At 37.6% G+C, this 16,878-nt stretch overlaps 1 protein-coding gene across 3 annotated transcripts; it reads right to left on the bottom strand.

Annotated features, from left to right (window-relative positions):
- Positions 1-7,564: 7,564 nt before the first annotated feature.
- LOC110599641 (YTH domain-containing protein ECT2) lies at positions 7,565-12,022 on the bottom strand. 3 transcript variants are annotated; one of them, XM_021736123.2, is made up of 9 exons: positions 11,809-12,022; positions 11,237-11,313; positions 10,976-11,135; positions 10,691-10,761; positions 10,008-10,547; positions 9,083-9,676; positions 8,780-8,992; positions 8,503-8,649; positions 7,565-8,356 (listed from the first exon to the last, which is right to left on the bottom strand). In XM_021736123.2, exons 1-9 carry the CDS (start codon positions 11,834-11,836, stop codon positions 8,123-8,125), a joined length of 2,064 nt encoding a protein of 687 aa, XP_021591815.1. In that variant the 5' UTR covers positions 11,837-12,022; the 3' UTR covers positions 7,565-8,122. The 3 variants fall into 3 exon arrangements, with proteins under 3 accessions (XP_021591815.1, XP_021591817.1, XP_021591816.1); XM_021736125.2 differs by having other exon boundaries at positions 11,006-11,135; XM_021736124.2 differs by having other exon boundaries at positions 11,237-11,310; positions 11,809-12,017.
- Positions 12,023-16,878: the final 4,856 nt, after the last annotated feature.

The raw sequence follows: 16,878 nt of genomic DNA, 5'->3' as shown, positions 1-16,878 counted from the left end.
ACCCTCAAACAAGAGCTAGAACCCTCAGACAACCCTTCCTATGCACCCTATGAGCCTGACAGGCCGACATCGAACCTCTAGGCATCCCTACTGTGTTCCCTCAGAAGACTACCTCTGACCCATCCTATCCTCTGAACCTGACTATCTTGTCTCTGCAGACCAAGATAGCACTACGTGTAGAAAAACCCAGTCCAACCCTAAACTGACGTCCAGACAGTCAAGTCTAGGACCTCAAAGTCGGGTGGAAGGCATCTACCCTCAACTGTCACAGAACTGAACCGGCAGACTAACTCTGCCACAGATGGATCACACTCGGGTCCACTGACCCAGAGAGAACACTCTAGCCCAGAAGCTATTAACTCAACCTCTCGACGGCTCCTAGAGCAACTAAAGAAAGAGAAACACCAGGGTTCATAACAACATACACATCAGAACATTCAAAAGTGAGCGTACCTGACACCACCATGTTCAATGTGTCTGCCTCCTGCTGAGCTTGGGTGAAGATCCGAGCTGGAGCTGACGGACCTTCTCTACGGAAACCTTCAGAAGAAAAGGTTGACCCTCTTCCTCTGCCTCGACCACTAACCCGAGCCACGGCTGGAGCTGCTGGCTGAGCCGCTCTACCTGAAGCTGCTTGCTGAGCCGCTCTACCTGAAGCTGCTTACTGGGACTGAACCATCCAGGGTGCAATGGGACACTCACGAACCATGTGCCCTTCCTGACCGCATCTGAAACATGTTGTCGTCCCCGCGAGACAGACTCCCTTGTGCGGCCTACCGCACCTCAAGCATCCTGAACTGCCTGAGCCAGAGCTCGAACCACCACCTAATCCCAGACTAGACTTCAAATTCTTCCAGAACTTCTTCCTCTTCCCCCTCAGGGTTTTGCCCCACTTTACTCCTCTTGTGGCGGCTGTACTCAGAGTGGAGGGATCAATCCCTCCTGAACTTGAGATTCTGGAATCCTGAGTCTGAGCATCCTCCTGAGAATCTCCCATACCTTCTTCTGGTACTCTGACTCCCAAACTGACATCTCTTCTCTGAACATCCATCTCTACTTCTCTCGCACTAGCCGACATCCTTCTTGGAGCCATTCCTTCTCTGCTTACATCAAAAGACCTTCCAGGGTCCCTTGATGTTCCCCATCTGCTGACTCCCCACGACTGCGCTCTAGGCAGGGCAGGGGGAAAGGTATCCATACCTTCCCTCTCAGATGGAACTCCAGTCGATTCCACAGATCGACGAGCACCTCGCATTTTGGCTCCTCTGAAGAACAACACACAAGCATACAACAAGCATTAGCATCATACGGTTTATATGAAAACACATGAACCTGCAACATACATAGCATAACATACATACATTAATGCACATGCATAAAATCATGGCATTTCACATCATCATCATACAAGACAGGACTCTGCATCCTATCCTAGTGGACATGATTTTTCCTATTGCGCTTGCCCTTCTATGACCTCTAAACCAACCTCGTTCCAATGTGGGATATCTCTAATCCTTGAGCATCTTTGCTAAGCACACCGTACTGATGAGGCCTTATGCTCTGATACCACTCTGTAAAGACCCGGAAACCGGTACCCCTCTGTAACGGTCCGAACCGCTACCGGCGCTAGGATCCAGATCGGCATAAGGCTGCCGGGACCCGTAGCAAGCCAAACATACATCCTATCACCTGGTCAAATCCCATACATGATCAAAACTTTAACATAAAAACTGTAACATCTGATGTAAGTACCGAGCTTGACCTGTATGCAACATAACTGAAAACATAAAGAACCCCCTACTAGAGCCCTCATCAAAACTCTAGCTAGGTCAACATAACATACATCAAGCTGGGATTACATCCGAAGAACTAGAACCTAACCTGTGCATGCATCAAAACCACAAACATAAGACCTCCACTAGGGTCCTCATCAAACTCTAGCGTGGTAAACAACACATGCCACAAGATTAGTTCAAACACAACTCAACATTAAACCATAACATACATCATGTACTAAACAAGGACTAACCAAGTCTTAGGGCCAAGCACAGCACTAATACATAACATAACTCTACTTTTACTTGCATTATCTTACATTTCATTATCTTACAATACATTATCTCAATTTACATTACATGTCCACACAACTCTAATCTATTACATTAGCAAGACTTTTACCCTTGATGTCTTCCTGGACTACCTCTGACCTGCAAAACTGGGGTTAGGGGAGAGGGGTGAGCTAAAAAGCCCAGTGAGTAGAAACAAAGAAAACAGTTCATTAATTACATGCTCTTATGAAATGCGTCACAGCACAAACATTTTACATAACGGATGGACATGACCACCAAAACTCCCTCTGACTGTAACATAACATGGTGCCCGGCCCTTCGGGCTCCTCAGGACTTCATTAACATAACATAAATAGGGCTATTGGGGTCGCCTTAGTCCATCCACAACAACAGTAAAGAATGCAATGCGTCATATTCGTGTGACTAGTGCAATCAACCTATTACATATAAACATGATGCATGAATATGCTTTAGGCATTTGATTTCATTAAATAAAAGATTAAGTTTAGTTCTACTCACCTCTGGCAGACGCTGAACTGACTCTGCAACTGCTAACACTGATGGCCTCCTCGGTCCCTCGGGTCCGATCCTACACAGGTGGACTCGAATGAGGTGCCAAACACACTCTAAACAACTCATAAACAACTACCCAAAAACCCCCTAAAACATCACTTAAACATGCATAGAAAACAACCATGAAAAGGCTGGACAGGGCACTTTCGGCGGCACCTTCGGCGGCCGAACCCTCTCTCCAGAGACGAAACTCGAGCTCTTTCGGCGGCACCTTCGGCGGCCGAAAGTCCCACTCCAGAGACGAAAGTCAGGCGCTTTTGGCGGTCGAACCTTCCTTCGGCGGCCGAAAGTCTGCTTTCAAGCCAAAACTCAACTTTCGGGGGCAAGGTTAGGCGGCCAAACCATGCATCCACAGGCAGGTTCGGCGGCCAAAACTACCTTCGGCGGCCGAGCCTGAGTTCATCCAGAACTCAGCCTCTTATGCATTCAAGCCTCCCAAACCTTCCAAACACCCCAAAACAAGCACCCAACCTTACCAAAACATGCATAACCCCTTAACCATGCACAAAGGAGTTTAAACAAGCTTAAACAAGCTTAAACTCCAACAAAGAACATCATAAAGCATACATAAATAGCTTATAACCCACATAAGCCAAAACCATCAAAACTACTCAAAACCTCACTTGCTCTCTCCCAATCATGCATACACTCTCCCACATGCATAAACTAGCTTAAACCTTCAACATAACATCATATAAACACCCATGAACATACATTTACATAAAAACGCACATAAACCTTAACATGCATACCTACCCATACTCAACCATTAAAACCTCTTAAAACTTCATAAAACATAAAGGAAAGCAAAGATCTACACTTACCTCTTGGAGATCGAGGGTTGGTGTGATCCCTAACTTGGAGATGGGAGGAAACTACTCTTTGGGTCTCCAAGCTCCCAAAACTTAGATCTAAGCTTGAAAACTCTTCAAAACAACCAAGAAACTCATAAAAACATGAAGGAAATGAAGAAAAACATGAAAACGGCCAAAAGAAGGCATAAACTCACCTGAGCTCGAGAATGGGGAGAAAACTCGCCCATTTCCGATCTGAGGGCTCTTTATAGGTGGCCTGGTCAAAGACCTTCGGTAGCCTAACGTGTCCCCTAAACTCATGCATGTTCGGCGGTCAAACTTGAGGTTCGGCGGCCGAACCTTGGCTCGTTCAAACAAGACTTTCGGAGGCCAAAAGCGCTCCCAAAACCTTTCCATGTTCGGTGGCCGAACTTCACTTTCGGCGGCCGAACCTGGCAAACGCCTCCTTGGTCTTTTCTTTTCAAAACTCAATTCTTTTTCGTTTAAAACCATGAAATCAGTAAAAACCTTTTAGAAAAACCCATTTTTTACCCCTCTAGAAGCCTCTGGCATCTTCAGAATTCCATATTCCAACGGAGATTCCGTCGGAAGGTAGGGATTCCGATGCCGAAATCTAGCCTGGTATTATATTTTTCCTTCTGATCTTTCATGTTTTAACAAGGTTTACGTTGATTTAAAGATATTTGAACAAAAAGAGCAAGTTTTGGAAATTTGGAGACCAAAGAGCGGATTTCTCCCCATCTCCGAGTTGGGTCGTCTCTCCTCTCGTTCTTCAAGAGGTAAGAGTAGATCCATAGTTCCTTTAATGTTTTAAGTAAGTTTTATGAAGTTTCATGGGGTAGAAATGCATGCTAGATTATTTTTGAGTTCATGGGTTTATGTTGAGTTATTGTGCAATGTGGATTGTTCATGTGTGTTTGATGTGTTGTAGTTAGGGTTTAGGATAGTTTGAAACCCCTAGGAGCTTGTATGCTTGAGTATGCATGTTGTAGAATAGGAAAATGCATGATTGAATGAGTTGGGAGGCGTTTATGCATGAGGAAGGCTGAGTTTCTGCCCTTGGGAAGAACTCAGGTTCGGCAGCCGAAGGTTCTTTCGGCCGCCGAACCTGCCTGTGGTAGCATGAATCGGCTGCCGAACCCTGCCCCCGAAAGATGACTTTCGGCTCTGGAAGGGACTTTCGGCCGCCGAAAGTGTCGCCGAAGGTGCATGACTTTTGGCTCTGGAGGGCCTTTCGGCCGTCGAACCTGCCGCCGAAAGTGCCATGTTCAGCCCTCCTTTGCATGATTTCTATGATTGTTTTAAGGTGTTTTAGGGGGTTTTTGGGGAGTATTTTAGAGTCATGTTTATGGATGTTAGGTCCCTCATTTGAGTCCACCTGTGTAGGTTCGGACCCGAGAAACCGAGGACCCCAGCAGTGAGTTCAGCTGCTTCTGAGTCTGTTAGAGCTTCAGCCAGAGGTGAGTGGAACTAAACTTAATGTTTTAAACTGAGAAATTAAATGAAAGTTTTAGCATGATTCACGCATCATAAATGCCATGAGATATATTAGGGTGTTGCATTAGAATTCACGAATATGTTGCATTGCATAATATGTTGTTGATGTGGATGAATGTTGAATGATCCATTAGCCCTCATATGTTATGACATGATGATATGATATGGAAGTCCAGGTGTGGCCTGCACTACGCCCCTGGCACTATGTAAGAGAAAGACCGGGTGTGGCCTACACTACGCCCCCGGCACAATTGGTTATGTATGATATGTTATGTATAAGAGAAAGACCAGGTGTGGCCTGCACTACGCCCCTGGCATGATTGGAATATGTAGAGGGCTAAATGGTGATAAGTTCATCCTTGATGTGATTTGTTTGTACTGTGACGCATTCCATGTTATCATATGTTTAAATACTATGTTTTATTATTCTGCTCACTGGGCTTTATAGCTCACCCCTCTCCCTTAACCCCCAGGTTTGCAGGTACAGGGTAGACCAGGAGGTCAGCAGGAGTAGAGTTATGTTAATGTAATAGCTAGTTGTGGACATGGATATGATGTAATATAAAAGTATGATTAGAAATGTTATGTAATGATGCCTATGAAAGTTTAGAGTTGTGCTTGACCATAGTATTGTGTTAATCCCTTTCTAATACATGATTTTAATGTTTAAAGATGATTATTGTAAACCAAACTTAATTTATGTTATGTCACCCCATTGGAGCATTGATGAGGACTCCAAGGTGGGGTTAATGTTTATGATTGTATAGTGCATGCACAGGTTGAGTTTGGTGAATGAATGGAAAGAAGAGTTCAAAATTTTATGTATGTTGTTGATCATGTATGGGATTAAACAGGTTTACAGGATGAATGTTTGGCTTGCTACGGGTCTCGACGGCCTTAAGCCGATCTGGATCCTAGCGCCGGTGGCGGTCCGATTTTCGGGTCGTTACATTTATGGTGGGCAGTCAGCTAATAAATGCTGAGTTGCTTTCACCATACCCTGTCCTTTACTCGCGTCTTGTCTATCAATCCTACTTGCACGCGTAATTTTGACCCTATAAGGGATCTGCATATCTTAAAGAAATAGGTCTGCTTGCTCCAAACATTGGTGAGGTTAGAGATGCCGGAGGTCTGACCTACACACTAAGACATATAATTTTTCTGCAAGGTGGTCGGACCGAATGTATTAGTGTGAACCTTTCTACTTTCTTGTACACGTGTCACAATTTCAAAAGACCATTATTAATATGTTATCAAGCTCATTGGTGCTTTTATTAATCTTTCTGTTTCTCAATATTCTTTCTTTTTAGATATGTGTTTGGACCCTCCTTTAAAATTTTATAAATTCAATTGTAATATTGCATGAAATGGTCAATTTTTCATATGCGGATGAAACTAATAGTATATAATTAATTGTGTACAGTATTACTAAATATATGTATTGTCCGTCGCCTAGTGCAGAAGAAGCACATGCTTTATTAGAAAAAAAAAAAAAAATTTGCATTTGCATTTGCTTTTGGTTTATGGCATATAGTATGAAACAAATTCTTTGCTCTGCAATGTCCCTTCAGTAATGTTTTTTTATATAATTCATGCAACAATTACTTCTATAGTATAAATTGTATCACTTATCCAGCAGATCTATTGATACGGACCCAGGTAACGATATTCGATTTAAATAAAATAATTGATCGAGTCGAATTAATTTAAAATTTTGATTTAATTTTTTATTTATTTTATTTCAATTCGGTTCGGTTCAGTTTTTAATTTTAAAAATTTCAATTATTTCAGTTTGATTCAATTTTGATTAGAAAAAAATAAAGAAATTAAATCGAACAGATCAATGATAATAATATATTATTTTCAATAATATAGAGAGATTAGATAATATTAAAATTAAAATATTTTAATTAAATTTTAAAATATTAAAAATAAAATATAAAAAATAATAAAAAATTATTAAAAATTTAAACCGATCAAATTGAATCAGACTGATTTAATTCAATTCGATTTCTAATCAAAATTGATTTGATTTGATTTTTATAAATACCAACATTTCTATTTTTAATTTCTTCGCCTCAATTCAATTTTAAATCGAATGTTCACCCATAGATACAGTTAAACTTTATTTGCTCTGCTTATTACCACCAAACTAAATTTCTTGTAGTTTATCTTTTTCTTGTAGTTTATCTTCTCTTTAAACTCTGTTGTAAAATCGTTGTGTACTTTAAACTCTGTTGTAAAATTGTTGTGCATCTGTAGTTTTCTTGCTGACAAATAAAAAAAAGAGTTCGTCTCCTTCATAATTATGGAATTCTATCAAATAAGCTGTAAACACAACTTTTTAAACACATATACATACTATTTCAAATATTTTTAATATGCATGTATAGATATATATGTCAATTGTAATTCCAGCATCATTACCAAAACAACCGGCAAGGTTAAACTGCTGCGCTTCCATATCTGAAAATTTCATGATCCCTCGGAAAGCAGCTCCAGTGTACTTCAAATTGGAAGGGGTATTTTGAAACGACTTAGTCTAAGTCAACGTCCAATTACTTATTTGACTGTAAAAGAAAATAATTGCAAGCAATGCAACGACCATCATATAAAATTCTCCTTTTACTCAACTATGTATTTTAAAATGCTTTCCCACCTTGCTTATAGCTCTCTACAAATACCAACAAAGGAAACCTGATTACTATATCTAAACTTTCAAAAACAACGAAACGGCCTTACAAGTAAAATGGTGTAGAAAATAAAGCTAAAACCCAGAGATTGAGATCATAAGAATACAAAAGCCAATTAAAGCACCCTAAACCCAAACTTACAAGGAATGAAATCCTGTCAGCAGCTAACCACTATAAGAAAAAGATTCACCCCAAAAAAAAAGATATAACAAAAAAAAAAAAAAAAAAAAAAACCCCTTCAATTTGATGAAGAATAGCCAACGGTCCCAACCTCCGCACATTGAAGAATCTCAAGATTATTTTCCAATCATCAAAATAATATTTGAGGCTTCAAAGCAGCAAGACGGCTCCACGACGACTTCATAAGCTCAAAGATCATTCACATCAATTAGATCAGATTCTATCATGCAACAAAACTTTGAATAACCCTGAATTAATCCCTACATGATCTCAGAACACTGGAGCATGGTAATAGTTAGCAACCACCGGCAATCCCATTTGCTGCATTCTGCTCCTCTGAGGCAAGCGGCTCACTTGCCTTCAAGGCATCTACAGTTTTTGCAACTGACGCATTCTGTGAATGCTTCATGTCCCCGTTGGACTGAGCAGTTGAAGTAGGCTCCTTCATCACATCAGTCACAGTTTCCAATGACTCGTGTGATCCATTTGCCATTTCTCTCTTCTCATCTTCAAGCTTTCCATCAAGCACCTACAATTAAGCAAAATATGAAATTGTGCTGGCATTTATATGAAGGATTTCACTCAGAATAGGACAACTGAAAAATTAACAAAATGCTAACTAGTTCTCTAAAAAAGGAAATAATTAGAAAAACTGGTAGGAAAGCAAGTCTTTGCCTGTTTCTGGAACAGCTGTTGCTTAGCTTTCTTCTCCTGAATTATCTTCTGACGCTTCTCATAAAATCCAAAATCATCCAAAATACACGTTTTGCTGGAATGGTCCTTGAATATTTTGATCATTTTAAGCCCCTGCTCCATTTTAACCTACAAAATAACCAAGAAGAATGATATACAGATAGAACCCAAAAAGAAGTGTTAGGGTGGATCTTTTTCTTTTTATTTTTTTTTTTTTTTGGGGGGGGGGAAGGGAAGAGGGTCTGACTGCTACAATTACCTCTTGTGTGTCTCTGCTGTTGGTTACTGGTTTGTTCTCATTGTTCTCAAGGGTAATATGCTTTAACAAACTATTGGGTACATCCTTCACAATATGCCACTTCAATGGGAAACAGCCAGTCCACTTGTCCTGTTGCCAGTATTCAACATTCTTGTGAAAATCAACAGGTCCTATCATCTCAGCAAGTCCAACAAATTGCCCACTAGTATTTACCTAGATAAAGGAGCATAAATGCAAAAGATACAGCCAAAGAATAGAGCTAAAATAAGTAGGAAAGGATTTTGATTTTATCTATATGCTCACCGAGAAAAAGAGAAATACAGGGCATCCACCAGATTTCTGCTGAGCCTCCTGATATCCTGCATCAAGCTTCTTGTTCCCATTTGGTGTGCTGGCCCAGACATTATATTTTATGCTCTTATGGACATCATCCTCACTGTAAGACTTGATAACAAAAAATTTAGCATCAGTGTAATCTTCAGGGAAATCTGCTCTATTATACTGTTCCCTATCTGGAATTGTAGGCAACTCATCCTTTTCATCATTCACAGGTTCACTTGGTGGCACTTGCTGTCCCTTGACGACTAATGTTACAGGTGCAAAACCCTTTGGGTTCTTGAAACCCTTGGCCCTTGGTCCCCTGTTTAGCTCATTCAAACCATCAATACTCTCATTGCGAAAACCAAAGTAGACGTTGCCTCGTCCTCTAGGTTTATATTTGCTGTCAACAGCCAACCACCCATTTGAATTTATTCTTGAATCATAACCAGTAGGTCCAAAACCCGCGACAGACCTAAAAGTGTTTCCATAGTGACCATAAAATTTGTTTTGGTACATGCCATTCATGAAGCCATGAGTAGATCCCATGCCAGACATAGAAATAGGTTGATGCAAACCCTGTGAAGTCAAGTGATAAATTTGTAAGACTAGAAGCTCATTAGAGAAAAAAGGAAAACAGAGTGTTGGAAAGCCACAATTTATAGCTTAAAAATGAGCCCCCCAAACATGATTCCAGTAGTAGCTGTGGCAGTGACATAGAGTCAGTTTAAAAATCTCATGCCTACATAAAGTATACTACACAGTGGCTCACACAATAAAAACAATTCAGCTTGCTACCTAGGCAACCCTAATGGAACAACCTTTTTAAGCCAAATAATTCATCCAAAATAAACATCTATCAGACAGTCAGTCAGTCAGTGTGTGTGTGATTCAATGGAATTTTGCATACCATATAATTGGAGTTCTGACGGAAATTCTGGTTCCTTGAAGATGGAACATGATTACCCTTTGAATATGAAGAAGTAATACTAGTGCTTCTATACTTTCCATCAAAACTAAATCTTGGATCTTGATAACCAGAAGGTGGCAAACCCCCTGGCAAAATACCCCTTCCATTTGTATCATTCATATTCATTGAAAGATTTTGATATGTTGGTTTCACCGGAGTTGAACCATTGTTTCCCTTTGCTCCACCATTGGCAATGCTACTAGAATTCCCTTTAGTGGTTTCTGCAGGCAAAGGCTTTTGATCAGGGGCTGTGGAGGAAGAAAGCTCTTCTTGAGAAGAGGCTGCCTGACTAGGATTGAATGGCCCACTGTTTGGTGTCAGTGGCTGGAAATAAGGAGGATACTGGTAATGCTGAGGCCCATATAACTGGCCATCATTCCCCAATGTTGGCACTGGGGAAGCTGCTGGTGAATATGGTCCATAGGGTGCATATCCATAAGCATTGTGATACATTACAGACCCATTGTCCCCATAAACTCCCTGCCATGTGAGACATGTACATTAACTGTCAAAATTCAAATGGACTACTGAAAAACTTCAAGGAAATAGATATAATAAAATTGGCATTTAAAGCTAGCAAGAACTATAAACAAAATTATCTTTTACAAAACAAAAACAATTACCGTCATCTCAACTCCATCAGTACTTGCATAAGTAGAATAGTCATCCCACTCATTACCAGTTCCATTATAACCTACATAAATTTACAGGCACATCAATATAATGCTGAAATACACCAGGATTTACATTATACAGGCAGAACAAAGCAGAATGCCGGTGCCACAAATTACAAACATTCAGGTTCCAAAATTCTGAAACATTTCCATCTGGCAATGAATTTAAACTTTAAAGTATTTGTTAAAAAAAAATTCAAAAGCTGATCTACAACATGAACTCATTCATCTTACTTCCATAGTAATAGGCAGGGGAGGGATAACCATTAGGAATGTAGCACACCGATGGGTCCATTAAATCAGGCACGAACGGCGTCACTGACCGCTCATATGGCTGGATCTGACCATTTGCAGAAACAGCCGACTCCACACTGCCATACTGGTATAGGGAAGTCTGTCCAAAAGACATAAATCAATGTCAATACAAGCATTCCAAGACTACCCTCAAACCAACCTCCAGATCAACGGTAAAATTCAAAAAAGATATTTAATTACCTTCTTGGTGGGCTCAGGAATTTCCAAGGTTTTTGGCTGAGAATCTAAGGACAAATTCTGCAGTAATTCTGCAGCTTCTATATTAAAGGAAAAAAAAGTAAAGGAAATACAAAAACTTTTTGGGCCGACACCATTGAGACGAACTAATAAAGCAGTTAACAAAGTATCAATAACAAGCATACTATTACCCATATCATACAATTCATAATATATCCCGATACCAGTCCAATCACTCTTGCAACAACATAGCGTATTGGCACAGGCAAGTTAAAATCTTTTTCACCTTAAATCGAGTAAAATATTCCAGGCATAACAAAGAAAACAGAAAGCCATACCACATAACGAACAAGATAATTGCACACATCAAAAACAGACCTCAAATAACTATTCTTGTAAATAGGTCCTATAAAACATAACCCTGATTAAACAGAATAGATAGATCTCGAACAAGAACAAGAACATAAACCAAAAATTATTCGGTGATACTATTAAACAAGCTCCAATTCCAAACAAGTAGATCAAAACAGAAAAAGAAACACCATAAATCAGCTAAGGAAATTGAGAAAGGATACTCTCAGAGGAGGGAGCAACGGTGGCCATGACGGGATAAAATTGAGTTTCGGATCTTACAGATAAAACCCTAAATCTCCGAGAAATATGGCGAAATGGGATTTAGGGATTAAAGCGGAGAGAGAAATAAGGAGGATGGGGACGAGGGAAGAAGAGTTCGCAGCCGCCAAGGGTTTGAGTGGGTTTGGCTTTTAGGAGAGAGGGTTTATTCACTCAAAATTGGGATTCAAATACCAGCTCTACGGCACCACGGCTCTCTTTAGGACTTATTTGTCATTATTCTAATTGTTAGGGGCTTGTACGGTATCTCGCTAGCGCTTTTTTAAGCTAAAAAACGTTAACACCTTAACTTTCCTTTTATAAATTAAATAATTGAACTCACTCAAATTCTTATTGAGTAAATAAATTTAATTTTTAAATTTAAATATTTAGTTTAAAAATATATTTATTTATATTTAAATTTTTAATAAATAAAAAATAATAATTATATGAAATAAATAAAATATTATAAATATTTAAATTTAAAATTATTATAAAGTATAAAAGAATAATTCATTTTAAAAAAAAAACAAAAAATTTAAATTACTTTTTTTTATTAAACACTAATTTTAATTTTCACATCTCATTTAAAAACTTAAAAATGTAATTAAAATATATAAATATTATTATAATTATAAATAATATTACATATATAAAACAAATAACAAAAATCATATAAATATATTAAAATTTTAATTTATACAAAATTAATTTATATTTTCTTAATAAAATTTAACCATAAAAACTATGAAAATATAAGAATAATTATAGCATAAATTAATTATAGAAACTATGAAAATTTATTCTATTTATTTATAATAATATAAATTAACATAAATTATTACTGTTCTGAATAGAATAATTTTATAAAATTTATAAAATAAATAAAAGTATTTTTTAAAAATTTTAAAAAAATTTAATTTTAATAATATCAAATCAAAAGATTTTTTATATCAATAAAGTCACAAACAATTTATTTTTTTACATTCTCATTAACTAAAAATAAAATTTTAACATTAAAATGTCTTTTAAAAATTTTTAATATGTCTTTAAGAAAATATAATAATTATAATATGATATATATAATAAAAATTTAAAAAATAATAAAATATATTATAAATTTAAATGTAAATTTTTTTTACATAAATATAAGATTTAAATAATGCTGTAAATTAATTGAGAAAATTACTTAGATATCTAAGATTCAAGAGTGAGTTTACACTGAAAGTATATTTTTATAAGTTTGCCTTTTATTTTTCTTGTATATTCCTTTATTTCCTTTTTTTTTATCTTTTAGTTATATGTAATCGCGGTCTCATATCTATACTCTCCTGTCACAGTTACACTAGCGGTACTTACAAACGTATGATATCTTTGTTCTTTTATCAGGCGATTATTTAATTCTCTCTGTGCCACCTGAACACGATCCCAAATATTATAGGATCTGTTTTACTATGAAAGAAAATAGGTATTCAAGGCTAGGATCTTAAGAACATATTCATATTCGACCCGGTTGGTCTACACTGGTCCTAATCCCATACGAGACCTAAAGTTGCGCATTGAACCCTCTTGGAGTTTAGGCCCAGTCCTTCTAGCTTGGGTTTCGCCAAGGCCTGAGCGTTTGGAGCCCGACTGTTATAAAGTGTCCATTTACCTGCTCATTCATTATTTCATGATTTATGAGAAGGTAATTTCGAGATCCCAAATATTACCGCGCAACTCAAGAAAAGTTCTGGAACGTCCTTTCTCTGCCTTTTCATTTCAAACTTGTGCTTTTACTTTCGCTTGTTACTCTACCTCTTGCGCTGCTTCTGCTATCTTGCTATTTCTCTTCTTAGTAATCTTCGATTTTCCAATCTGAGGTACGTCTTACTCCTCTCATGGCTTCTATTAGGATTTCTGAGGTGGTCGGTCTAGTGTCTTTTGTCGCTCCATCTTCTTTCTTCCACTATTTTTTTGTGACCTCACAAACACTGCAATCTTTAAAATTAGGGCTCACTGACGTGGAACCCTATGGTACAAGCCTCAAACCCACACGCACAAATAGATATGGAATCAAAAAATTTGATAAACCCACCTCCTATGGTACCCCACACTTAGAGAAGCTGAAACACCAATGATCGAAGGATTTAGATGAGAATCCAACAAACGCCATAACGAATAGTTGATAAGTTAGCCAAGATTATTGGTGCAATTGATGAAAGCAAATCCTCACTCTCACTCAAAACAATACACGCCAAAGGCATGAAAATGAATTCTGAAAATTTAGATTCAAAAGTTGCTCCTTACAAGTGTTTCTTATCCTTATATAGTAAGGAGAAAATAAATAAAACTCTAAAACACTCTTATTAGGCCTGACCAAATCACACATATGGTCCAAGACTAATCACACACTAAAATAATATATCAAACTCATAACTATTAAAATATAAGCCCAATACATAGTCCAACACTCTAAAGCTTAAAAGATAAAATATGGCCAGAATACAAGCCCAAACAAATCCAAAATAAAGCAAGTGTTTAAATAATAAAACACAACAAGTCCATCATGACAAAGTTGAATATTCACAAAAACCTTTATTAATCTTCACTTTAGGCTTCCCTTTGTGTAGCTTTGCCCCATAGGTTTGATTAGACTTCTTAAGCCTATGATTGCAAGTGTTGTATCAAATCTGTCCCATATGAGTTGAAGCACGCCTCAAATGTATATGGATCATATGAATATAATTTTGAACTCTTTTTAGATCCATTTGAATGATATAATTTTGCTCCACTCCATTACTAGAAATTTGCCCTATTGGATCCGTATCAACACTGTCCCTCTACTGTAGCCAAATATACAGCTCTGCCTTCTTACTACCTTCCCCGAAGAACTCTGATCCCCACATCAATTGGGAACTTCATGGTCAAGTACCGAATGCTTATCACAGCTTCAAAATCATACAACATCGGCCTCCCCAGAATTGCATTGTAGCTTAAAGGTAACTTTACCACCAGGAACACTGCATAGTGAGTCCATGACAGGGGTGGCTCTCCCAAGGTGAGAGCCACTTTCATCTTGCCTTCCACCGCTACCGGGGTGCCCTATATCTCTTTGACTGGGGCACCCTATATCTCTTTGACTGGGGCTTGGCCTTTGACAAGCTATTCTTCAAGTATTTTTATCTGCTAGAAGACTCGGTAGAGCAACAGATTCACCTTGCTACCGTCATCAACTAGCACTTTGTGAACCCTGAAGTTGTGGATGACTGCTTTAATGATCAGGGCATCATCGTGGAGCATCTGTATCCCTTGTGCATCTTCTAGGGAGAAGGAGATGGTCATTTGAGTGTGCTCAACAACTTGCATCTCCTCTACACCGCTCTCATTTTTATTTCTACCTCTCTTTTTACCCCTCCGGCTCATACGACCTCCAGTCTCTCCTACAATCATATTAATCGCTCCACTGGAGCCATCATTTATTGGTGCTCCGATCTACCTTATGGGCCTTTCCTCAGTCGCTCCTTGATGTCTCCTTTGCCCTTTAGGCTTTTTCACAAAGTTTATGAGATGGCCTCTCTTAATCAGCCTCTCTATCTCATTTATCAGTTTATAGCAATTGTTCGTGTCATGGCCATATGTCCTATGGTACTGGCAATATTTGTCTGAATCCCTTTTGCTTGCCTCCGCTCTTATGGGCTTAAGCCATTGCACGAAATCTTTATCCTGGACTGCTACGAGCACCTCGGCTTTAGACACCGGCTAGACCCCTGCATTAGGGGTGTAATCGAGCCGAGCCGAGCCGAGCTTTGTAAAGCTCAAGCTCGTTTATTAAAAAAGTTTGGAAACTCGAGCTCGACTCGAGCTCTAATATTTGATTCGAGCTCGGCTCGAGAATTAAATATTATAATCGAGCTCGATTCGAGCTCGACTCGTGAAAGGCTTGTTCGATTTAATAACGAGCCTAATTCGAGCTCGAGCTCGAAAAGCTCGATTAAGAAGCTCGTTAATAAAACTCGAGCTCAAACTCGGAAAACTCGATTAAGAAACTCGTTAAAAAAGCTCGAGACCGAGCTCAAAATTAAAAAGTTTGGTTTGAGCTCAAGTTCAGATTCGAGCTCGAATTAATAATTACACTTTAATCAGTTTTTAATCATCATTAATTTAAATAATATATAAAAAAAGAGTGTACATAAAAAAAGATTACGTAACATAATTTATAACTAAAATAACACAAATAAATATAAATTCAACAACATAATAAAATTAGATTACACACAAAGTTTAATATCAAACGAATAAAGTTGATTCCAACTTCCAACAGTTGAAACAAGCTAATATAATTTAATTATCTTCATAATCATCTTCATGCTTGTTCAATTAGTTAACTTGAATTTCAACTTCAACATCCATATAACCTTAATTAATTATTATTAATATACTTTGATAATTATTATCATCTTTTATATTGTATGCTTAATTGTATAAAATTTTTTTTATAATTATACTTTAATTTTAAAATGTATATAATTTTTACAACTCAATTTATCATGTAGTACTATAATTTTAAAGAATACTTATTATAATAATTAATATTAATTATTTGTGATTATACATTAACTTTATGGAATCTTATTATAATAATTATATACAAAAGATTTTTATAATTTAATTTTAAAGAATATTAATTATAATAATTAATCTTAATTATTTGTAATTTTCAATACTATAATTTTCAAGTATTTATAATAGTTTAAATTTTATAACTTTATAGTTATTTTTATTTTTTTAATAATATATGAACTTGTTCATAAATTTATTTAACGAATTGGTTCACCAATTTATTTAAACAATATTACTCACGAGCCTATTTAACGAGCCTGCTCGTGAGCCTTCTCAACGAGCCAGCTCGAGAGCCTAAAAACGAGCCAGCTCGCGAGCCTTAACGAGCCGAATACTATGAAGCTCAAACTCAGTTCGTTTAAGTGACGAGCCTCAAAATTGAGCTCGAGCTTGGTTCGTTTAAAAAACGAGCCGAACTCGGTCGAGCTTTT

Source organism: Manihot esculenta, chromosome 14 (assembly GCF_001659605.2).
Source record: "Manihot esculenta cultivar AM560-2 chromosome 14, M.esculenta_v8, whole genome shotgun sequence".
NCBI classification, from domain to species: Eukaryota; Viridiplantae; Streptophyta; class Magnoliopsida; order Malpighiales; family Euphorbiaceae; genus Manihot; species Manihot esculenta.
The sequence above is the reverse complement of the archived record's forward strand: the minus strand, read 5'-3'. Positions and strand labels throughout refer to the sequence as shown.

Coding starts and splice junctions, on each gene's coding strand:
- LOC110599641 (XM_021736123.2), bottom strand. CDS start 11,836: ATGGCCACCGTTGCTCCCTCCTCTGAGA. Junction 10,548..10,690: donor CTGATGGAGTTGAGATGACG/GTAATTGTTTTT, acceptor CTCACATGGCAG/GGAGTTTATGGGGACAATGG. Junction 8,357..8,502: donor AACAGCTGTTCCAGAAACAG/GCAAAGACTTGC, acceptor GCTTAATTGTAG/GTGCTTGATGGAAAGCTTGA.